General features: G+C 42.6%; 1 protein-coding gene across 7 annotated transcripts in view; it reads right to left on the minus strand.

The window, feature by feature from the left end:
- Positions 1-25,239, minus strand: part of LOC147010579 (proto-oncogene tyrosine-protein kinase ROS-like) — a 43,748-nt gene continuing 18,509 nt past the window's right edge. For 5 of the 7 annotated variants that reach the window (XM_085859758.1, XM_085859760.1, XM_085859756.1 and 2 more), the window contains 17 exons: positions 24,723-24,833; positions 23,244-23,422; positions 22,176-22,361; positions 21,959-22,062; positions 20,511-20,734; positions 20,197-20,378; positions 19,894-20,032; positions 19,463-19,552; positions 19,058-19,214; positions 15,487-15,646; positions 14,709-14,773; positions 14,326-14,455; positions 12,925-13,022; positions 8,845-9,051; positions 8,037-8,171; positions 6,084-6,235; positions 1-903 (listed from right to left, as the gene is read on the minus strand). In XM_085859758.1, the coding sequence (XP_085715884.1) occupies positions 425-903; positions 6,084-6,235; positions 8,037-8,171; positions 8,845-9,051; positions 12,925-13,022; positions 14,326-14,455; positions 14,709-14,773; positions 15,487-15,646; positions 19,058-19,214; positions 19,463-19,552; positions 19,894-20,032; positions 20,197-20,378; positions 20,511-20,734; positions 21,959-22,062; positions 22,176-22,361; positions 23,244-23,422; positions 24,723-24,833 (2,798 nt within the window). In that variant the 3' untranslated portion in view covers positions 1-424. The remainder of the gene's footprint in view (positions 904-6,083; positions 6,236-8,036; positions 8,172-8,844; positions 9,052-12,924; positions 13,023-14,325; positions 14,456-14,708; positions 14,774-15,486; positions 15,647-19,057; positions 19,215-19,462; positions 19,553-19,893; positions 20,033-20,196; positions 20,379-20,510; positions 20,735-21,958; positions 22,063-22,175; positions 22,362-23,243; positions 23,423-24,722; positions 24,834-25,239) is intronic. The other 2 variants (XM_085859757.1, XM_085859759.1) reach the window with 2 other exon arrangements.

Raw genomic sequence — 25,239 nt, forward strand, 5'->3', positions numbered from 1 at the left:
TCGAGGAAATGGTTGATATAATCTGCCTCTACAATCGATGTGAAAACAAAAAGTAATTATTCTTCTCCTACTACTATTAGTAGTAGTACTACTACTACTACTACCACCACCCACCCACATTAATCCGACCCCATTGTGGGGTCAGCTGTGGGGGAAGTTTGCCTCAATTCTTTCAAGAACCGGCTGGTCAGTTTAAAGTCCATCAACGAATGCCGGCAGCCGAAACATCAGGCTTCATCCAAATGGGTAGCACTTCGGCTTGCTGTGCACTGCACAGTTGTTGTTCAACATTAAATTCAGTCCACTTGTGTGAGCATTGCTGGAAATGTTTTGTTTCGCTGTTGAAAAATTATGCTTGTTCAATCAGAACCAGTCTTAGAACGAAAGAGCAATGCAATCAAAACCTGCATTAAATAATTGTGCCTCATAAGATGGAGTCGCTTTCAACAAGCGAATAATCCGATGCAATGGAGGACCTCTTACTGTTGCCAGGCCCAAGGTTGAGCACGATGTAGTTAAGAGGAACACCAACGTCAACTGTGGGATTATCGCAAGCTTGCACTCCTCCCAGCTGATTCTCAGAATCCCTCGTGGATCCGCTTGAGCTTTTGTCTTGTTCTCTGCCAAGACAGAGGTTCTCTTGTGGTTGATCTTGCAAATCAACGTCCTCCAAATGGTCAAATCTTTCCCACGACGTGTTGTGGGACTCGGGACTGGCGGAACGTTTTCCCTCAAAGATCAAAGCAGTCGAAGCATAATGACAAAAGGCATTGGTGTCATTTTGTTGTTGAGAATGCCCATTTTCCATCACCTGCTCTGGTGACCAAATGGGGTTATCAATCCCGTGCATTTCCTCCTCAATCAAAGTTGCATCTGCTGAGATTTCCAGGTTTGCATTCACGTCTGCAAAACAACGTGTCAAAAACACAAAGACGGAGATAAATCAGGGTTGGGCCGAGGGAAATCAACCACTCATTTGCATATTCATCCTTTCAAGGCATGTCTGGACTGGCAGGACAGAGATACGCACATTCGCCTCCGAGCTGTCTATCCTGGGTTTGAATCCCGACCCGGCAATAACCTGCCATCCTGGTGTTTCACGTGCAGGGCAAGGCAAGGCATCGATGTGTGTGCCATCCCTCAGATGGACATTAAACTGGGCTTTTCATTTGCTAGCTTTATTGAGCGGATGATAAAGATCCCACGGTGGCCTTCGTGAAGAGTAGGCAAGGTATCACCGGCACCCTCACCAAATTATAAATTCCTGTTCTAATCTTCAGGAGGCACTGCATCAGGGGCATAGCCATCCCCCACCCCCAGCAAATGATGCAACCAGCAGCCGTGTGTTGTGTACAAAAGGAAGGAAAGGATCGAATGTCTGCAAAACGAGATTTATTTCTGGACACTTAGATTCCGACCCTGACCGAATCAAACCAAAGACTTTTAAAATGGTACGTGCTTATGCTTCCTCGCTTGATGCTCAGCATTTAGAGGATAGTGCATGGACAAACCCAATATGTTGGTATCCATGAGGAGGAGGAACTTTCTCCTTAATTACCTCTTCTTTCTTTTGTATGACCCCACTGACTGCCGAAAGAAAAGCGACGTCATAAAAATGGTATTGCTGGTACTGGTACCCAAAGTGTCCTGGGAAGTGACATCACTTCTCTAAAGCCGCTGTCACACCTTGACGTTTTAGCCAGCGTATGGCAACGTATCAAAATGTATGTAAAACGCTGGCGTACGTTGAACTATTGATGTTTTTTTTCCAGTTTTTGGCGTATTCATAATGACTTAGATGTATGCATAACGTATTAGTAACGTACACAGAACGTTTCGATAACATATAGATAACTTATACCAACGGATGCTTAGCGTGTTGTCGGCGTTCACAACCTATGCCCAATGATAGTCTAACATATGCATAGCGCGGCAGCGTATCGCCGAAATCACGTGGCGTAGCCTATTAAAAGGCTGCCGCTCGACGATTCAAATCATAACCGCACAAGACATCGAAGTGTCAAGGCCCTGTCACACCTTGACGATTTAGCCAGCGTATGCCGATGTATGAAAAATTTGCCGAATACGCTGGCACACGTCGAATACGTTATGGGTAAGTTTGGTATACGTTAAGAGCACGCTGGCATACGTCGTAGTACGCCGAGCTCGTCGACAAATTTTAAGCATGCTCAAAATTTTTAGACGTATGCCAGCATATGACTCACACGTTCCGCATACGCTGGCCATAAATTGTAGGCACATTATGCGATCGTTGACACACGTTACTTGTAAGTTACTCTTAAGTCGAAACACGTCAAGGTAATGTTTAGCGTACCCGAAACTCATTTCTAACCTATGAGTAACGTGCTTTGAACCTATGATTAACATATCTCCAACGCATATTGACGTATGTAGACGTCTTCCGGACGACCACAGAATTTACTGAACGTGTTTCTCACTTACAGCTACCGTATAATGGCGTATTGGCAGCGTTTAGGGGAATTGGTATATACAAATGGGCTTCACAGGAGGAACCCGTCAGTGTTCCAGACTCCATGTTTTTTTTGTTTGTTTTTTTCTTCGGCATGACGGTGATTGTTGACACTTCGATTTCTAGTGCGATTATGATGTAAATGGTTGAGCGGCAGCCTATTAATTATATTATATTATAACCGCACTAGAAATCGAAGTGTCAACATCGCCGTCATGCCGAAGAAAAGAAAAAAAACCGGGGAGTCTGGAACACCGACGCTAAACGTTACCTTGACGTGTTTCGACTTATGAGTAACTTACAAGTAACGTGTGTCGACGTGTGTAAACAATCGCGTAACATGCCGACAACTTATGGCCAGCATATGCGGAACGTGTGAGTCATACGCTGGCATACGTCGAAAAATTTTGAGCATGTTAAAATTTGTCAACGTACTCGGCGTACTACGACGTATGCCAGCGTGCTTCAGCGTGCTCTTAACGTATACCAAACTTACCCATAACGTATTCGACGTGTGCCAGCGTTTTAGACAAATTTTTCATACGTCGGCATACGCTGGCTAAATCGTCAAGGTGTGACAGCGGCTGAAGCCCAGTGTCTGTGTTTGTCTGAAGTCAAGTCCAGTATTATCTCATGTATTTGTTTACGTGTGTGTGTCACTGTGGTGGGTTGTTATCTCCACATTTGGGTTTCAGAAGGTGTAATGGAATCCTCCCAAGGCTCAAAGTATCCATCTCCATTTCAGTAAGGGATCATGATTCATGGAACAGGTTGTGAAGTTTTCTTGTTCTCAAAATTTTGGTCTGAGGGCTCTTGAGGATCATCACCGAGCCCCGGGAAACTTCCAACTGTAGTTCGTTTGTAGTAATATTCCCAGGGATGGTTTTTAAGACCTCCGTGTGATTCGTCTTCATCATTCCTGTTGCTCCATTTGTCACTGGTACAATTTTGGCACTCTTCAGCTCCCATGATCTTTTGACTATTTTTGAGATCCTGGTATTCGGTCATTTTCTTGATTTCTGTGTTGTTTATGCCAAAATCAATGGAAACTGAGACCTCAATTAGCAATGCCTTCTTTTTTTCTTTTTTTGATACCCAAGTACTATATCCGGTCACGATGCTTTGTTTTCTATGTTCACAATCGATGGGATCATCGGGTCATATACGATCGAGGGTTATTACCTTGTTTCCTTGTTTTCTGTGATTGCTTTTGGTTCATGTTCCATGAGTTTTTTGCGACTGGGATATTGAAGTTTTTGCAGATGTGCCAATGGATTACTCAACATACCGTGTTGTGCCTCTGTGTGTACAGCTGTTCTGACATGAGTTTTGTTACATCCCAATAGGAGGAGGCTCGTACTTTCTGTTTCTACCTAGCAGAATCTACACCTCTCCGATTGACTCAGTCCCGCCATCTTCTTAAAGCCATTGGTGTAGTGTCCTTGGTTTTGGGCATTTATTATGAGTCGTTCTCCATCCCAGTCAAGCTGACCTCTTCTTAACCATTCAATGGGTCTTCTTTGTCTGTGCCCAATCTGTGCAATTCTTTTTTATACATCATCCTGCTCTTTTGTCGTTCTCCCAGTTGTCAGTGTATATCTGTTGATATGTTGTTTGTTTCTCTTTTGCAATCATTGGGGCTGTATTCCTTGGCGTTTCGGTTTCATACATGACATCTTCCATTTGCACCTGTGTTTGGAAATTTTTTGCAAGGTGGGTTAGGGATAACTTCTCTGGTTTGCTGTCTGTGTTTGCACACAAATTGGATTCAGTAGTCTGTTGAACTTTTCACATACTCAGCCAATCCTACTGTCGTTACTCTGCGCATTTGGTCGAGATCCATCAGGCCGCGACCTCCTCTTTTCGGCAGGTATATTCGCAGGATGCATTGGTTTTGTAGAACATTTTGCGGATAGTTAGTTTCCTTGTTTTGATATGTAACTTGTTGATTTTTTTTTATTGTGGCCAGTATATTATTCTCCAGCTGTATTGGAACACTGGTACTGCTAGTGGGTTAATGGCCTTGATTTTGTTTGTTGTGGTGAGATATGTTTTCAGGATTAGCCTTGTTCTACGCAAGTATTCTATGACGATTGTTTTGCACATTTGTTCGCGACATATTTTGTGGGCCTCATCTACTCTGAGGTATTTGTATGATGCTTCGTTTTCTAGCTCCTGTATTGTGCTATCAAGGTCGATTTTTATTTTGTCTGTTTTTGTTGGTTTACCTTGTACAAATGTGAACTTAGCACACATATCTATGAGAAATTCCATTTGAATGTCGTTGGAGTACCGTTTCAATAATTTGAGTTATTATGTAAATTTTTCGTCATTTGGTGCAGAGTTTAAAATCGTCCATATACAGTAGATGTGTCACATTCTCCGATCTCTTTGGATGTTCTTCTATGGGATGGTCGGGTGTATCTGCATCAGGTCAGGTCAGGTATGGGAGCATGGCCCAGAGCAGCGCGTCGCTGCGTCCTTTTTTTGTGGACGACACCTCAACACCACCCCGACACACTCTCCCGCAATCTGACCTGGGAATGTTACCCTGTGGTTTCCCCCCTATTATCAACGATTGGGGGTCCCAAAGGCTTTGCCCCAATCCCGTCATCCGGTGAGCCACCCTGCGAAGGGAAGCTGCACAGGAGGTACTCCCACGGAGTGGGTTTTCAGATTTTTTCATACTTTTGGAATGGTTTGCGGAATGAAGGGTTTTACGGTGGCCGGAGTGCAAATCCTGCCACCAACCTCCTAATAAGAAGTAACCCAACTGCAGGAGGACGTCCGCAGACACAGTTGGGCACTAGATATGGATGGCCGTTGGCTCACAAGGAGCTCCTCCGCCCTTTGAGCTCCTTCGCCATCTGCCCTATCTGCATCCTTGCTCATTAATGAGGTTCCAGGGGCAGGAAAAACAGGAGGGGCAAAAGACCATCATCCGAGAAGATCCGGTATTTCGAACTTTCCTTCCGAGTACTGCAGTATAAATGTGGGTGTTCCAAAGCTCCATTGCTTTCTCAATCAGTTTGATTATTTGGGGATAGATCTTGCATACCTGCATGCATTTTATCATCCATGAATGTGGAACACTATCAAAAGATTTTTTGTAGTCCGTCCGGGTTGTGGACGATTTGGTTGGTCTGGTTTTACAGTTTTTGAGTATGGCCTTGTTTCATCGTAGGTGGTCTATTGCTCCAAAGCATCCTCTCTTACATCCCTTCTGTTCTGCCTCTCAACCTCCTTGTTGTTAGGTGGTGGTACATCATTTCTGTGACGCGTGTGTGTGTGTGCATGTGTGCAAGTCCTTCCAAGACCCTTTCATCTTGTATAATAAATATAAAATATATATTTTAGAATGTTTCGGAGATGCGATTTTAACTTTCTGATTCACAAATACAAGTTCGTTCACTACATGTAATGTTAAAGGCAAATCATACAAAAGTATCGAATTACTAAATGCACCTACCTCAAAGAACTGTCAAATCACAAGCTATCTTCCGTTATGTTTTCTCTGTGCAAAGCTAAAGAAATACACACTCAAAGTTTTGGGTTTAAAAAAAAAAAAAAAGAGAAAACTGCCAAGACCGACCTGAAAAGTCTGCATAGGTGATGGAATCGATGCAATTATCCTCTGATAGCACAGGTTGAGAAAGCACCAGAGTCTGCAGCTCCTCGAGAAGGAAGGAAAATGACGGGCGCTCGTCTGCACCGGTCCTCCAGCAGCTTGCCATGAGCTTGTATCTAATGGGACAGGTGGACACTATCTGAGAGCTGATGGAATTTACAATGAAAAATGAAAAGCTCAGAAGCAGCAAGGGTCATCATCTTTTTTCTCCTTTTATTATCAGTAGATTAAGGTGATGTGTTGCTCGATTATAATTGCGTGATTGTGTTTGTTTGTTTTTATGTTCATCGCCGAGAGGTCACAATTTTAAACTGATCTTCACGAAACTTCACCACATGGTAGTAAAGTTCATTATCAGCAAGAAGCTTGTTGTTTTTTCAGGTCAAAAGGTCAACATAGACCAAGTTTCTAAAATCTTAAATTTTCATCAAATTGACTAGAAATTTGAACAGGATTTGCAGATTAGCTCACTGAATTCAACCATCAATTATTTTTGAGGTCATCATAGGCCAAAAGGTCAACATAGACCACATTTCTAAAATTGACGATTTTAATTTTATTGACATGAAATTTGAAGAGGAATTGCTTATTTGGTCATTGAATTTAACCACCTATTTTTTTTTTTGGTCGTAATACACCAAAAGGTCAACATAGACCAAAGGTCAACAACTAAGCTGGTATTTCTAAAATCCTCAATTTTCATCCCATTGACTTGAAATTTAAAGAGGATAAATATTTCAGGTCAATTAATTCAACCAGCAATTATTATTTTTGAGGTCAAATTTGTTTTATGGATTTCGCAAGTATCGTGCGATGCACGATGTCTTCTTCTTGTTGTTTGTTTGTGTGCAGGATATCTCAAAAAGTTGTTGACTGATTCGGATGAAATTTGGTGGGCAGGTTCGGTATGTGACACGGACAAACTGATGAGATTTTGGTGAAGATCCTGATCTGGATCCGGCTATTAGAAATTAAGTGATTCTTCACCATTGAGAGATATGACTGTAAATGATATATAGCATAATATCTCCCCAAAACAATGGTCGATGGATTCGGACGAAACTTGGTGGACAGGTTGGGTATGTGACAAGGATGAACTGATTGGATTTTGGTGAAGATCGAAATCCAGATCCGAATACGAGAATTTTTTGAATTTCTAAATTGATTCTTCAACATTGAGAGATGGGGCCATCCATCCTTCCGTCGGGACCATACTCTGTGCAGAGCGTTGGTGCTGCCTAAGCAGACTCCTTGGTTATTGGACACAATCCTGGACGGGTCGCCACTCCGACACAGTATACCTGCAAGCTGGCACTCATTTTGCCGACCTCAGAAGGATGACAGGCAGAGTCAACCCCACCTGGTATTAATTCAACAGCCGAGTGGGGTTTGAACTCAGGATCATAGGATCCCAAACCCACCACCCAAACCATTAAGCCAACACCAGGCATAGAGATGGGGCCAAAAACGAGAAAAGAATGATATTTCAAAAATTTATTGGGCTCCATATGTTCTACTTGATCCAGCATTGCGTGACGGAGGTATGCACTCTACCGAGTAGCTGTTCTCGTTTTTTATTTGTTTTCACCACCTCTTACTTGGAGGAAGTGACTACAGAAGACATATATTGACATAACATGCAAAACAACAACAATTGGAAAATTTTGCATTTCAATGAATATGCTCCCACTGTCCTCCTCCTCCCTCTTCTCTTGGGTCCCATTCCTGCCAATCCTCTCTTTCCTCCCTGCTCTTCCCCCAATTTCCTATCCTGCCTTTCCTTCACCCCTCCTCCCCTTCTGAAATTACCTCCCACATTTGCTTGCATACATCACACCTACATTGATCATAATAATAATAATCATAAAAACAATGCGCATGCATTCTCAGATTGTCCACATTACAGTTGATACATACATAGCATCAGGACAGTTGCTGGGGCATTCCAATCGACCATCCGCCACCACAAATTTCAAAACCTCAATGTTGGTGCGTGCTGGGTATGGCTGTTGACCCAATGACATAATCTCCCAGAGGAGCACTCCAAATGCCCTGCACACAGGCACAATGGAGAATCACTGATGCGATTAGTGATCGCAAGACAACATATAAAGCAATGCATGCACCCGCACACAAAAATCCAATGGAGACAAAGTAACACTCAAGGATTGTAGATTTCGCCACAGAGTATTATCATCGACCACAAATCAACAGAAGCACTGAAATGGTCAAATACCTTTCAAGTTCACAATAACATTAATTTCTGGATTGATCACACCATTGTTGCTTGAAGGATCTCGTCAGCACAAAACAATAAATTTAGAACTCGTGAAAAATACAAATACTCTCAAACTTCCTCACCTCCACCCCACTCTCTCCTACCCCCCTCGCCCCCCAACCCTTCACCAAGATCTTCAAACTAAAATACACCACGAATGTAAGGGGTGCTGAAAACCACAAAAACGTTTACTGGCAAAGAGAGAGTACTTTATAAGTAAAGGACGACAAAAGTAAAGACATTAGTAAAAAGAAGAAAAGGAACATCCGCACGATGTTGTAACAGCAGATTGGCTTTGTACGCACTTTTGTATCTTTTAACTGGTTTTCCTTTCTGAGACTGCGTGGCAACAGGGATTATAGGAACAATGAAATATGGGATGAGTGCTTCGACTTAGCCTAGAGTTGTAATTTTTGTGCAAACATGTCGGTAGCAACAATGACTAACCAAACGTCTGAACGAATGGTGAAAATCCCATCCTGAAGGCTTTCTGGGGCCATCCATCGTACGGGCAGAAGGCCCTCTCCACCTTTCCGGTAGTAGTCAAATCGGTAGATGTCTCGGGCTAATCCAAAGTCTCCAATCTTCACCACCCTGTTGGAGTCCGGGTTGTACCCCGGAGTTGACACCAAGCAGTTTCGAGAGGCCAAATCCCTAGGGCGAGTTAATCGAGTAAAATGGCAGACTTGTCAAGTACCTGCAAGTAAAGTTAAACAAGATGCAGATATAATAGGAAAAAAAAATAAAGAGATGAAACAGGTGTTATTAGGTTGAATGGCATCTTCTTGCCTCAGGCAGTTAGTCATATAATCCCACAACAGAGCTGTTGAGATTTGGCATTTGAATCAAGCAAGGTTTCTAAATAATGTATTCCAGATTGTTGAAAGCTGTACAACTTCAATAATAACATGACGACTACGACTCGTCCTCTTCTTTAACAGCACTGAGTATTCCTTCCTTCTTGTGAAGTCGGCCGGGGAAAGTTTCTTTTGGCCCAAGTCTTTCACGAAAAGGCAGGCCAGGCAACACGCTCCACTTAAGGTGGCAAGAATTTCTAGAGCTTAAGGTGGCTCTAAGGACAACTCATGCACTTTTCACGAAAAGACACCATGGGATCGAACTTTCACCGACAAGTGCTAGCAGATGGGTCCTCTGGATTATCGTCCTTCTGAGAGATGGCACCCACATTGATGCCCTGCTCTGAATATGAAGCACCAGGGTTACAGTTCAGAGCTGGGTCGACATTAAAACACAGGATAGACAGGTCAAAGATGCATGCACGACTGCGTGTACATATAATATATTCTGCAAAGCCAACCACAGCAATAACAGCAGGTTTAATATGGAACAAATAAGAAAGAGAAGAAACCAAAATGTAAGAGAAGAAATCCAAGACAAATAAACAAAGAAGAAGACTATGTATTGCAGAGCACGTTACTTGCGAAATCCACAAAACACATTTGACCTCAAAAATAATTGGTGGTTGAATTCAATGACCAAATATGCAACAACTCTTCAAATTTCAAGTCAATTGGATGAAAATTGAGGATTTTAGAAATTCATCCTATGTTGACCTTTTGGCCTATGTTGACCTCAAAAAATAATTGGTGGTTGAACTCAGTAAACGGATATGCAAATCCTCTTCAAATTTCAAGTCAATCGGATGAAAATTAACAATTTCAGAAACTCAGCCTATGTTGACCTTTTGGCCTTTGTCGACCTCAAAAAGAATAGGCTGGTTGAACTCGAAACATGAAGAGGATTTGCAAATCAGGTTACTGAGTCAATGGGATGAAAACCGAGGATTTTAGAAACAGCACCTAAAGGCCCGGTCACACCTTGACGTTTTAGCCAGCGATGGCAACGTATTAAAATGTATGTAAAACGCTGGTTTACGTTGAACTTTTGATGTTTTTTTTTTAAAGATTCGGACGTATTCATAGCGACTTGGTCTTGTGTATAACGCATTGGTAACGGACACAGAACGTTTCGTTGTGTTATAGAAAACTTATACCAACGAATGCTGAACCTGTTGTCGGCCTACACAACCGATGCCCAACGATAGTCTAACTTAGGCATAGCGCGTTGCACGCATCGCCGACGATGTCGTGACGTAGCCTATTAAAAGGCTGACGCACAACGATTCGAATCATAACTGCCGTAGAAATGGAAGTGACAACATCGCGGTCACACCTTGGCGATCTTGCCAGTGTATGCCGACCTAAGAAAATGTGTCTAAAACGTTGGGGCACGTCAAATACGGTATGAGTAAGTTTGGTATACGTGAGTACAACGCTAAAGTACGCTATCATACGTCGTAGTAAGTAGAGTACGTCAAGAAATTTTAAACATGTTCAAAATTTTACGACGTACTCGGCATATGACACACGTTCCGCATGCGATGGGGATAAGTTGTACACACGATATGCAGACGCTTACACACGTCCACAAAGGCTACTTATAAGCTCCTCATAAGTCGAAACATGTCGCGGTAATGTCTTTTTTACGCGAAACTTATTTCTAACTTATGTTTGACGTGCTTTGAACCAATTCTTTACGTAGTCCAAACACACAGACGTATGTAGACGTATTCCAATGACGTCTTCCGGTCGACAAAAAAAATAAATGAATGTGTTTCTAACTTACAACTGCCACATAAAGACGTGTTCCCAGCGGTTTTGGGAATTGGTATATAAAAATGGTGTTCATAAAAGGGGAACCCAACAGTGTTTGAGTCCTTTTTGAGTCGATGTCCAATTCAGCGGTAACAGTATCAGTATCAGTATCAGTATTAGTATTAGTATTAGTAGTAGTTTGTTCATGTTGGCAGTAGTAGGTGAGTGTGAGGGGGAGGGTGTGGGTTATGATGGATCGTCCTTGCGTTTAACGATTTAACGATTTAAATGATAAACAACGATTTAAATGGCTGCATCTCCACAATTGAAAGTAGACGCTTGCGCTCAACAATTGGATTTTTTTTACACTCAACGACTTTTAAACGGTACCACTCAGCTATTTTCATTGTTTACAATGAACGATTTAAATTGCTGTCACTCGCCTTTGTTTTTTGACGCTGGGGTTTGGAAATTTGAAGCGTTTCTTCTGAACGTGTTAAAACGCTCAAACTCGACTATTTTAAATAGACGCTGCCGATGGACAATTGGAATCATAGCCAAGCTAGACATCGAAGTGTGAACATCCTCGTCATGCTGAAGAAAAGTTTGAAGAATGCTGCAAATAAGTGTCCTGGCCATGGCTGTGGACGCTGACGCAAGGACGATCCATTATACCGACGTCTTTCAGCCTATGAGTAACTTAAAAGTAACGTCTGTCGACGTGTGGCAACGATCGCGTAACGTGCCAACAACACGTTAATCATAGGTCAGAAATAAGTTTCGGGTACGCTAAACATTACCTCGGCGTGTCTCAACTTATGATTAACTTACAAGTAGCATGTGTTGACGTCTGTCAACGATCGCAGACCGTGCATACAACTTGTGGCCAGCGTAGCGGAACGTGTGAGTCATACGCCGGCATACGTCGTGAAATTTCAAGCATGAAAAAATTTGAGGACAACCAAAAAGTACAACGTTTAAAGCCAACGTACAACGACGTATGGCAGTGTTTTTCAGCGTGCTCTCAATGTTATCAAAACTTGCCCATAACGTATTCAACGTGTGTCAGCGTTTTAGAAAAAAAATTCAAAAATCGGCATACGTTGGCTAAAACGTCAAGGTGTGACCGGGCCTTAAGTTTGTTGACCATTGGCCTATGTTGAAATTTCGGTCAATGTTGACCTGAAAAATAATTGGCTGGTTGAATTCATTGACATGAAATAGAAATATCCTCTTCAAAATTCAAGTCAATCGGATGAAAATTGAGGATTTTAGAAATACCACCCAAGTTGTTGACCTTGAGCCTATGTTGACCTTTTGACCTTAAAAACAATAGGCTTCTTCCTTATGATAAACTCTACCATAAGGTGAAGTTTCGTGAAGATTGGTTTAAAATTGTGACCTGCAGGTGACAAACAGATAAACAGACAGACAGACAGACAGACAGACAGACAGACAGACAGACAGACAGACAGACAGAAACAGAATAACAAAATCGACTGACTAATATACTTGAAAAATCTTCGATTTTCGCAAGTAACAAGAAAACTGTGTGGAATCAAGACCAGAATTGAAAGGTAAAAACAAAATGGGAAGATAAAAGTTTTTAAAGTGAGTGAGTGAGAGAAAAATAGAGAAATTGGTGCAAAAAAGGAAAAGTGAAAATAAATGATGGAGGGCAATGTGGGATGGCAGATGGTTGTACTTGAACTTCGGACTGTATTGTAGGTTTGTCCATTTTTTTACAACGCCATCAACAAACATGCAAATTCAATGGCTGTTAATGTTGTAAATAAACTAATAAGTTATTTCACGAGCAAATGGCAAAGGAAAGCAAACAGGACGTTTATGCTTGAACCAAATGCCAGGGATAAGGAAAATGGAGATAAAATTCAACATCACGTGGTTCTACCGATGAACAAAGTGTAGACGTTCCAAATAGGAGCAACCACAAGCCACCTCCAAACAGATCTGCATGAGGTCTGCCATGCTGAGCAAGACTCCATGGGACTGAAAGGAAGAAGAGAAACCATTTTGAACAAGACTGAGCATTTAACAATGGACAGCATCACCAGGATGGATACATTATAGTAGATCTGATAATGAACGATCTACATTAAAGTACATCTGCATTTGGACTCTCGCACGCGTACCCAAGTGCACGCACTCACTGACCGATTACAATGTACAGGTGAGGCTCATAAGGAACCGTTGATGAAAAATGAAACCTTCCTTGAAAACTACTTGAAATAGAGTAGTTATTGCCTGAAAGTGAATGTTAGGCACAAGCGTGAAGTAATTAATTGTGATATTAGATATGTGTCACTTATATGTCTTGTTTGGCAATGTCTACCCACCACTATGTCTGTTTCGAAAATTACCAATCCTTTTGACCCCATTTTTACGTCTGCCACTGAAGGTGAGCAGAGGTTATGTTTTCACCTGTCTGTCTGTGAACAGGATATCTCAAATAGTTGCAGACGGATTTGGACAAAACCTTGTGGATGAGTTTGGTGAGTGACAAGAACAAGCCAATTCCATTTTGGAGTTCCAGATCTGGTTGCGGCCCATCAGTGGGATACAAAACGTAAACTTCAGCCTGGCGGAGGTATGCACTCCACCGAATGTCCTTCTATGACCCTGTCCCGTCTCTTTATCGTGGTGTGATTGATTGGGCCCGGTAAGAACTTAGCTATTCAAGGATCCCGTCCGTTAGTTTGGTTTCGTGGGCACTTATGCCGGTAGTGGGTTAAGGAGTTTCTATTACGTACTTCATTGTGATTGCTTCCTTTAGATTCCTTCCCCCGTGCCATTTTCCAATTAAATCCTCTTGGTCTCGGGTGAATTCTAATTGTCGTGGTTCTCCTTCGGTGGTATAAAGATCCGTTAAGGGGTAATTGTCCATGGGGAGACAACACCGTACACCTGGATCACATCGCACGTCAATCTCGCTCGGCCTCATTTGTGATCGACCTTTACGGCCGTGTTGATACGACTCGTCGGGACTCGTACCGGGCATCCGGAGTGACCGTTACAGCGTTAAGGACTTGGATTTTAGCTCGCAGAACCTGAGGCATTATTGGATTGTCTACAAAAGACCAGATAGCTCACTAATGACATTCGTTGATTGGGTAATACACCTGCCCCACTGAGTGTAGCTTACATGTGATGTTAGCCTGTATTTCATTGTCGACTTTCTTTTTGTTTATGCAACGTGGGCATGAAAGCTGCCTGTGAAATGTAGTACCGCTTGTATGAAACAAATCATCTTGGGCATGATTAAAACAAATCAGGACATATCATGCCATCTCACTTGTGTGGAACGAGCCTCACGAAGGTACATGAGAAGATCCCCGCCTTCCATAAGTTCCAACAAGATGCACTGAGGTTCATGGTCCAGGCAGACAGCAAGTAGTCGCAAGATATTCGAGTGATCGAAGAAGCTGCAGGAAAACAAGGAGAGAAAGCGTTCATCGTGGCTCACCTATCTGTAGCTTTGAGAGAAGGTGGAGTCACCATCGAAGCTGGGTCATCAATTGGTGATAGGATAATAACACTTTCTCAAAAACACAGCAAGGCGCCTCTGAGCACCCAAGCCCACTCACCCACAGCACTCAAAGATTCTCCACATTGGGCTTGCGTTTGCATAGAGGTTCAACAAACGCAATCCAAGGGTGCTGATGTGGAACTACCAACCTCATTGTGTAAGCCTCCTTGAGAAATTCCACTTTCTCCTCGTCTGTCGCCTCACTGTGCAGAGTCTAGGGAATACATGTGAAATCTGCAATTCTTAAACCACAAAACCCAACAGCATGTGGGACTTCGTCAATTTTTATGCACAGATTTACAAGTGTCATTTCACCATTGGCTTATTTTCAAGATGATCTGAAAAATTTCATGACAGATGGCAATGTGCTGGGGGCAACACGCGTTAGTGTTTCCATCTGAACCTCTGGCGCACAATGCAATAAACCCAGGCTTAATTCCCATGCACCATATGTTTGTCCATTGTCCACTGATAAATAAACACGAGTTCCATTACAAGGAACTTCAATACAGGAGGAGGAGGAGGAGGAGGAGGAGGTCATGAGGCCCATCAAGCCTGTACAATGGTTGCCAACATATGGTTGTTTGTCCGTGCTCTATCCTTTTTAAATGCTGAGCGTCATGCAAGAAAGCAGCACGTACCATCTTTTAAGTCTTTGGTATGACTCGGCGGGGGTCTCAACAAATGACCTCCCTGTGGACGCTATAACCATTACACCACCGAGTCTAGTTGTTCTTGTATAATTAATTTTGAAAGTACACTGGTGCGTGCTCCTGACTTTGTCCTAAATTCTTTTGAAATCATAAACCCCCAATTTTTTTTATTTTTTTTTTAAAGAGCATGACAAATATATAATTGTAATTTTTGGGCAAGGAATCTCAGATGCTGTGCATGGGGAAGCGAGGGGAGATAATGAAGTTGGCTCACCTTCACAGCAACATGAGTCTCCATGTCCTGGCCTCCAATTCTACAAGCCAAGCCCGAGAAGACCTCGCCAAACGCACCACTCCCCAAGGACTCCAGTAGAATTACGTTATCCCAAGGTAAATGCAGTAGGTCTTGGAGTTGCTCCTGGTATTGTATCTTGCTGGAACACCCCACGGCACAAATATGTTTGACAAACAACAAGGAAAAGGCAGTTGGACCCACTCAGGCACCAGATAATGCTCGTTTGCAAATTCTATTTGTCGGATTTCATAGCTTGTTACAAGCTTTGGATTTGCAAATCTGCTTGAGATATCAGACAACTAGAGGGGGAGCACTCGGTAGAGTGCAAAACCTCCGCCGCAAATACTGCTGGGTCACTTAAGTGAACCTGATATCCTATTCATTGAAGGTCAAAACGGATCAGACTCTACTGAACCACGATTGAATAAACTAAACTAGATCGACGCGCATGGAGAAATGCCCAAAAATAAAATCGAAATTTTTTTGAAAAAAAGTTGCAAAATTTCCAAGTTATTTTTTTCTCCAACATTTTTTTTTTGGTTGAAAATCACTTAAAACATGTAGAAATGCAAAAAAAAAAATTCAAATATTTTTTCAAAATGGCCGCTATGGCGGCCATATTGGACTTTGGACCATGTCCAAAATCTAATGGCATGATCCTTGGACCATACCGAACCCCCCCACCAAGTTTCGTCGAAATCCGTCGAGGAGTTTTTCCGTAATACTGTTCACAAACAAACAAACAAACAAACAAACAACAGACGGGTGAAAACAGCAACCTCCGATCTTCGATGGCGGAGGTTAAAAATGGGAAACATGGCGTGTGCCGAATCAGGCGTCCTGTGAAGGACGACAAAATTATTGACACTCTTGACAACTTTCTTTCAAATAACAAGACTGCATTCAAAATGTGAAAATGCCCATAACTTGGGTGCCCAAAATAAATCCGAGCCCTTTCCATGTTTCCGTGCAAACTTTAAAGCATCTCAAATATCAAACTCCAATTTGGATGCATTTTGAATCCACACTTAAACGCTGAAACAATAACCAAAGAATACGAGGGAATTCACATTGAAAACAATTAAATCGGGAAAGCAGCTCCAATCGAGTATTGTTTTGAAACTTTACATTGAAGTCACAAGTTGTCTTTCCATTGACTCTTATTGTTTTGAGCGATGCAAGGTTGAAATCGGAACTCTTCAAAAAAAAGTAGGCCATTGTGTGTGTAGTAGGCCAAAAAAATGGAGTCTGGGCTAAATTTCAAATTGCTGCCGTGGACTTGTGCTGGCGAGGCAATGGAGACCGACCCACCCAAAATTGCTTTGGCAGCTCTGCTCTATTTTTGAAAAATGGTACTTATCAGGTCAGATCAGATCAGACGAGACGGTTGAAATGCTTTCTTGGTGCACAAACATCCCATATTTTGTACGAACCTTTAAAAACTGGCTACGACGTAAGCATTGCGAGGAGGCAGCATCAGAATGGTTCCATGTTCGGGGCTGACTTTTATTTATATCAAGGATACAAAAACAATGATGTGAATCTGACCCACCCCTCCTTTTCAGATTTGTACATCCTACTGCACCATAGGCATGTACAACAGCTCTTCCTCCTCTTCCTCCAAAAGTCCTTCTTCCTTTCCTCCCCCTTCTTTCCAACATCCACTTTTCTCAAACTTCTCTTTCTCAACTTACCACTCACTACTCCCTTTCCACAAACATGTGTGGTGGCTATAATTCAGGACAAGAAAGTGAATTGGATATTTAGTCTGAAACTTCAGTGGACGTGACAAGAAAAAGAGCGACTGAATTACTGAGCATCAGTTATCATTCAAACTACCGTTATTTCCAAGACTTCAGGCAGACTACGTTAAATTAGGCGTCTCATCTGCCGACATTAGTTGGTGGCCGTTAAAGATCCCAGGCACTGTGCTTTGCGAAAAGTAGGCGAGTTATCGCAGGCACCCTGAACAAATAACAAATTCCTGGCCTTGATATACAGGGGGCTTTGCATCAGCAGCACAGTCTCTTACTCATCCATTCAATGATCATGTGCTGCATATGAGAGAAGAAGAAACACCGAGACTACGACCACTACTTTTTTTTGAACCAGCCCCCATTGATCCTACCTTCTTTGTGGAGTCACCTGGGGAAAGTTATTGGTCCAATTCTTTTAAGAATCCGCTGGCTGAGCCTGACGTTTGAGCGAAGGTGCTTTTTGGGCAGAAATTTGTAATTTGTTCAAGGTACTCATGAAAACTCGCCTAATCTTCACGAAAGACATCAGGATATTTAACGTGTCCCAACTCATACCAGCAGGCAGGACACCCGGCTTAAAGTCCATCCATGAGACGGAATTCTTTATGACAATGCCCTACCTGGGAAGCATCAATCTCATAGCATGATTGGGCCGGGAATCAAATCCAGATGAGCCGGCTTCAAAGGTGGGTGTGCTCCCTCTGCACCATCTTGACACCGGTATTACCAATAAATTGGCCAAAAAAGATTTTAATGTAAAGATTGAATTTTCTGTGTGCTCAACATGCTACATGTTTGACAATTTTGCTAAATGTCAAAAAAAAACACAACGCCTCATTCATAGGCCATTGATGTAACAATGTAATACAAACTAGCTTCCGTTGAAGACAAAGTCTTCGATATCCCCCGCCATAGTAAATGAGGATTAACAAGGTTATATTCCCTAAGCGTGTGCAATATGTATGTGAAGTTTCTCCTTGATCTGACCAGCCGTTCGGGAGGAGATGTTTGAAAGTTTTAGGGTAAATTCAATATGGCTGCCAAACCATGTGACCTATCAATTAGAAATTAACAAACTTCTGAAAGGATGTCTTGGGGAAAGTGTATGTGAAATTTTGCCTCAATCTGTCCAGCCGTTCTGGAGAAGAAGATTTTTAAAAATTATTAATTTTCAATCCAAGATGGCTGACGAACCATGTGACCTATGACGTCATAAATTTACATTCTGCCTCCAATCCTCCAGTGGAATACATGTGTGAAGTTTCGTGTTAATCGGATGAGGTGTGTTTTTCTATCCAAGATGGCCACTAAACCATGCGACTTGTGAAGTCATAATTTTTACGATGTATGCAGACATGACAGAAGATGATCGTTGCAAATTTTCGCTTCGTTAGGTTATGTGATTCCATAGAAAACATTATTTAATATTTTTCTTGAATCCAACATGGCTGCCAAACCATGTGACCTATCGATTAGAAAATATCAAAAGGCACCAGTTCACCACTTGCTTGATATGTGTACCAAATTTCGTAAATATATCTTGAGGGGATTTGTAGTTAAGCTCCGGAAACGAAATATGACGGACGGACGGACGGAATCCATTTCTATATCCCCCGCCAACTTCGTTGGTTGGCGGGGGATAATCATGCTTGAACTTCACAAACTACCTCTCCTTTGTTTGTTGTCTTCCATCGAGGCCTGAGTTTTGCATCCAGTACAAGCTAGGCCTCAATTTGATCCCATTTGTCTTGTTTAAAGCGTGAATCATTCTAAGCATGCTTGGCAAGTCACACCTGCGCGTGATGATGGTCTGGGAGTGAGATAACGTCTTGTCGTTTTCACCGACATCCTTGTTGTCTATCAAATATGGTGTCTTGTTTGCGATGGGGCTGGAAATCTTCTCCGTCGGCTTGTCATCTGAGTTTTGAATGTTGCTATAGCATCTACAGCCTGTGTAACAACAAAGCAGGTGTACAAATCGTCGTCAGGTATCTAGCTGTGACCTCCATCGTTTGCATTGCCAGTTCATACAAAATGGATTGCAATTCAATCCCAAGATGACAGTATTATAGAAAAAAAATATATATATATATCTTCAGCACAAAGTCCGATTTGAAAAAGCAAACGTGTTGAAAGAAAAAAAGAAAAACAAGCAACAAGAAAAGAAAAAAGTATAACATTGCAGAACCCGATCTCACCGATGGAAATTGCGAGACAACAAACTGCAATTACAGCAAGAAGCACTCCCAGAACGGCAACGAGTCTCAGCTTGTATTGTGACTGCTCTTCTGGGGCAAGTCCAAAATGGAAACCATTTTTAGATTCTATTTTTCATTGTATAAGGTTCTCCTGATGAGGTGTGTGTGTGTGTGTGTGTGTGTGTGTGTGTGTGTGTGTGTGTGTGTGTGTGTGTGTGTGTGTGTGTGTGTGTGTGTGTGTGTGTGTGTGTGTGTGTGTGTGTGCATTACTCCAGCCTTCCCTTAAAGGGGTGACCCTTCCTGGCTACTGAGGAACGATGAGGCAATCTTTGGGGTTATAGTCACAAGTTACGGGTCGTTCCATGACTTGCGAATAAAATCCTGACGTTGCCCCGTTTTTAGTCCTTGCATATCGTCTTGTTTGCTCTTACCTTGTGTTGGAGACCTGAGGGTAACCGTGGTTGGTGAGGCCATTGCCCAGTAGGTGAAGGCCTGAATGGTGACGTTGAACAAAGTGTTTGGAAGAAGGCCAAGCTTCTTCGTCACCTCGAAATTCGGTTCGTCGAGGTTCTGTAAGGTAGAATTCACTGATTATTCAGAAAATTTTAAACATCCAAATGCATATTTAAACCTGCCACCGGAGATATGCGTATGCCAGGTATTTTGTGATAAGCACAGCCAATAGCAAAGACTCTTTCTGAAAGAGTTAAACAGTTTATCAAGTGTGCACTCACAGTCCGTATGGTCTGCGTGTCAGGATCCAGGGATTCCATCACCAGGCTGTAATACACCTGGCCATATTCCACCTCAATCGAAGGTGCCCAGGAAACATTGAACTGATTGGACGTTCCTGTAATGTGGACTGAATCGGAGGGTATTTGTGAGGGTACCACCAGCGGTTTAGAGGAATACCCACCTGGAAAAATCAGAAAACGACAACAATTAGTCGTGAAATCGCCGATGTACAATCGTTCCCAGTCTTAACCAACCACATCGTCAGGACACGAAATCTATAGGCTTGTTTTTATAGTTCGTCATAATCAAACACCTGGTAACGGTTGCAATGTAGGCTGAACGAGTGTGAGGGAACGGTAGCCGAGGCCGTCAGATACTGTTGGCAATTGACTCGCATTTCCCAGCAAACTCTGCACGACGATTTCCCCCTTCGCGTCCATCCAGACCAGCCGCGCACTGTAATAGGATAGGCCCCAACCTCCGTCGTGGTCACCATCCAAGAACTGCAGCTTTGTCGGCTTGTCCGGCACCGTTGTTCTGAAAAACAAAATACGTCCAAAAGTTGCCTCGTAGTGAATATGAATGACGTCCTGTGAATATGAACACAGGGAATACTTTGGCAGTGAATATGAACGATCAAAAAAAAAAATTGAAAATCATTCCAAACAGGAGATTACTGATTTTAAGGACGTTACAAAGGACACGTACAAACAGGCAACTAATGTGATGTGTTAAATAAGGTGGTGTAAAAGACACTGTGTAAACTTCCAATTTTTTTTATTTTTCTCCAGCCTTTAAGACCTTTATTTTATTTCAATTGAATTATATACTTGAACACCAGAGAAAACAAATCACCTTGTTAACACTTCCAAAAATTCCCCAGTTTAGCCGCACTTGGGACAAAATATTACGCCGTCTTTACGCCATCTCGAGCAATCAAATTTGCCGCTCGTGCTCTCAAACTTGGGGAATATTGAGATGTAGACAATATTGTGTCTCATAGGAAATATATAGATGTTGCTCGGAATAGATCATCCTGACAGGTTGAGATGGCGTAAAGATGGCGTAATATTTTGTCCCAAGTATGTAATGGCTAAAAGTGGTGTGCTTGCGTTTGATCGGTCTTGTCTGGAAAGAACCTGACGATTAACTGTGGGCCAGAAGATTCACAAGCAGGGCATTGTATTAAGCAGCATTGTCATTCGAAAGGGAACAAATTTACCCTGGAAAAATGAAAAGGAATATCCAAATAGACAGATCAAAGTCAAGTACATGGACCTTCGACATGATCAAACACAAGTACATGAATAAGTCAATCGTCGAATGCAAAGCTTCAGAAATGGATTATCCGGTATTTGGCTGATGGGATGGCATAGACCGAGAGGTATGCACACTCTCCTCGAAGCTGTCGAGCCTGGGTTCCATTCACTGTCCAGATATAAAATGTCATCCTGGTGTCTTGCAAGCTGGGTGATTCATCAATGTGTGTGCCCGTCCCTCGGACGGACGTTAAACGGGGCGTCACATCCGTCAGCGTTAGTTTTTAGTTGGTGGGATGTTAAAAATCCCATGGTGTCCTTTGCGAAGAGTAGGCGAGCGAGCTATCGTCAGCACAGTGAACAAATTACAAAATTTCGACCCTGACCGACAGGGGGAACTGCATCAACGGCACAGCTGCGCTCCTAGGAATAATACAAACAGGAAGCACGGGCTGCGTACGAAATGGTTGATCCGCAATTTCACAAAGTACTTTAAACTTACCCGGAGCTCAGCAACTTCACATAGAAAATGGACACGGAGGATGCACTGTCCTGAGTAAGCCAGTACAAGCTGTCATGGTCCAACACAACAGTCAGGGTTGAAATCTGCGGCAAACAATGTCCAAGCGACATGCTTCCACTGTAAACGAGAGTGCCAATTCCAGGTAAACATTAAAATGCTTGTTGTGAGTATGCATCCTTTGACAGCTAAAACCTACGTTCACTCCATGCTGAACTGGAAAGTTGACTGGTGACCAGCCATTGAGAAATGCTCCCCTAAGATGAACACCGCTGGTCCAATACATATGTCCATTCACAGCGTCTAGTGCCAAATCCAAAACAGGGCCATCGGTCTCATCAATCACCACTTCGGATGGCCCAGAAGGAAGGGCCATCCGAACCAGCTGTGGGGATACAAGTACAGGTCTCGACTGAGATAATAGTTACATGCAAGTCAATGACATAATTGTTCCAATTTTCTGCTCAAAGAGGTTTTTCATAAAGACAATGTGCAGTATTCCTGTGGGTTGTCCTTTAGCTGGGTTTACTTGGAGACATTTATTAATTATATGGGCCAATGTAGAACAATGTTCACTCCATTATTCTCCAAGAAAGCTCGCAACCCCCCATCCCCCCCTTCCCATCCACAATTACTCCCATTTCCTTCCAACCTTCTTTCCCTCCTCTCACCACTCCTTGCGCACTCCCTCTCAACCTGCTACCTCCCCTGATTGCTTCCTTTTGTAAATTTAAATATTCTCCACTTAACCTTCCCCACCATCCCCTTTCCCTCCCACAACCACATGTATACATAATACATAGATGGCTCCCAAAGAAAGTCAATAGAAAAATAATCGATCCCACAGATCTTTTTATCAATGAGAAATCAGCAAGGATCGTACTCCAGATCAGTGTATGGTCCAATGACAACCACATCAGAGGGTAGTCCAAAAGGGACCATCCACAATCTCACCCTCTAGAATTACTGACAATAAATCCGTGGACCAGGAATCATCCCTCCGCATTTTCACAAATACGTCTCGCCCAGTAAAAAAAACGATGGCATTAAGCAACGTCACAAAGGGTGCTCAAAAAGTTATTACAACTATAGATATTAACAGTTCCAAGGAAAGAAAAAAAAAAAGAAATCATCAACCCAAAGTATATATTTAACATTAAAAAAAAACCTGAACACTCCACTTGTGTATTGTGTGTTTACTCCAAAACAATGTTCCAATGTTGAGCAGTCTTGAGTGTCAATAGCCATGCCTTGACTCAGCACCGACCTTATAGCTCTCTCCGTCTCCCCAGTAAAACCTGTTCCCCAGCCAGTCCACAGCGATGGCTGTGGTCAGGTTAACCTTGGGCACTGTGACTGGCAGGTCATGAGACTCATTCAGTGACCACATCTGCACCCTTCCTGAAGACAAGCTTCCGTATAGGAATCCGTTCGACCATGTCAGATCTGTATGGCAGAGGAATTATCGTAAGGTGTGGGCAGAATGCCCAACGTTGAAGGTCTAAACACAAAGTGCATCTCAATTAAAAAGTTTAAATTCATGTGAGGATCATTAATTCCATCGCGAGACATAGGACAACAACTCTAATTTCAATGGTGAGAGGGTAGGGAAAGGAAGATGAGGAGGGAGGTTATGGGGAAGGGAGGGGATGGAGAGTGGGTTGAAGGGGGGGGAGGCAGCAGGAGGAAGGGGAGGGCTGTGCCTGATCCGTGCCAGAACCCCGTGCATTACAATGGAAACGAGAGTTCATAAAACACCTTCTCTGACTGCGGTCTTGAGATAAAGGACATGAGAAGCGTCTTTATTTTTTTAATTCTTTCTTTGCGTTTCCGAGCACAATCTATATTTCCGACAAGATTAGGTTGAGTCAGAATCTCAATATTCCCCCAACACTGGGAGCACGTGATAAGGACTCGTTCATTGCTTGAGGTGTCGTAAGATGGCGTAATATTTTGTCCAAGTACGGCTAAACTGGAGATTTTTGGAATTGCCAATAAGGTGATCTGTGTTCTATGGTGTTCAAGTATATAATTCAATTGAAATTAAATAAAGGTTTTAAAAGGTGTAGGAAGAAAACAAACGAAGGGGGGGAAAAAAAAGGATTGAATTGGAAGTCTATGGCCGTTGATGCAGCATCTTTTACACCACCTTATTTAACATGTTACATTAGTTAACTGTTGTATGTGTCCTTTATAACGTCCTGAAAAAGAGTAATTTCCTGTTTGGAATGATTTTAAATTTTGTTTGACTGCCAGGCAGGCTGTGGATGCGTGCTCGAGACAAAATTCCGAACAGTTTGCCAAATTCAGAGCCAAGTACTGTGAAACTGCAGGTTCGTGTTCCGATTCGTGTTCTACAATGTTCAAAATATCACATTCAATTGAAACCAAGTACGTAGTTCCTCGGTCATGGACTGACATCTGAAGACAGACAGACAGACAGACAAATGAACCAATTATTGGTTAACTCCACTTTTCGCATCGCGGTGCACGGGGTAATGATGTCAGGGCTTTCATGACAATTAGGTGAAGTTTTAACCTTTGCCGATATTCAAAGGTCATCACGTTGTGGTCAGGTTCCTCCCAATGCCCTGGCGGGACGTAGTTAATATGTGTGTATAGTTATATGTTCCACCGATGCTTCTATTTGCATCACAAAACCGAAGCACAAGTGACCATCAAGCCTTTACAAGGGGCCGTGCGTGAGTCTACCATTCTCTTACCTGAAAGATCTTGGGATCCTCACCTGTGATGGTGACGTTCGTGAACACGAGGGTCTGCACATTGTGAGCCCCAAGAGCAGTTTTCCACAGGCCAGAACCACTCGAAAACCAAATAAATGGCTCTTCACCTTCAACTGCTCAAAGAACAAGATTTACAAAAAAAGTTTCGCATTTTCATTTTAAGGGATCAGATTCCAAGATCAATTAAATGTTCATGGAACGAGATGGGAGAAATTCTGGAGAGGGGGAGATTGTGGCAGTGGTTGGGAGCAATGAAGAAAATACACAACAAACAGTTGGGTGAATGAACAGACATTGAGGGAAGGAGGAATCACGTATGAATGAGAAGTATGGAGAAGAGTTTGATGAAGTTTAACAGGGGTAGAAACCCAAAATGTCGAGAACACAAAGGTTTGGCCCCTCAGTAGTCCCTCTGAACCCCTGGCTCATTACGCATGGAACCTAGGTTAAAATCCAATTCTCTGTACATGTTCGTCCATTGGCATGCTTATGACCTTGAAATAAATGCAAAGGTTCACT

The sequence above is a fragment of the Eptatretus burgeri genome, chromosome 16 (genome assembly GCF_056783735.1).
Source record: "Eptatretus burgeri isolate ZD-2024b chromosome 16, Ebu_testis_v1, whole genome shotgun sequence".
In the NCBI taxonomy this organism is placed as follows: domain Eukaryota; kingdom Metazoa; phylum Chordata; class Myxini; order Myxiniformes; family Myxinidae; genus Eptatretus; species Eptatretus burgeri.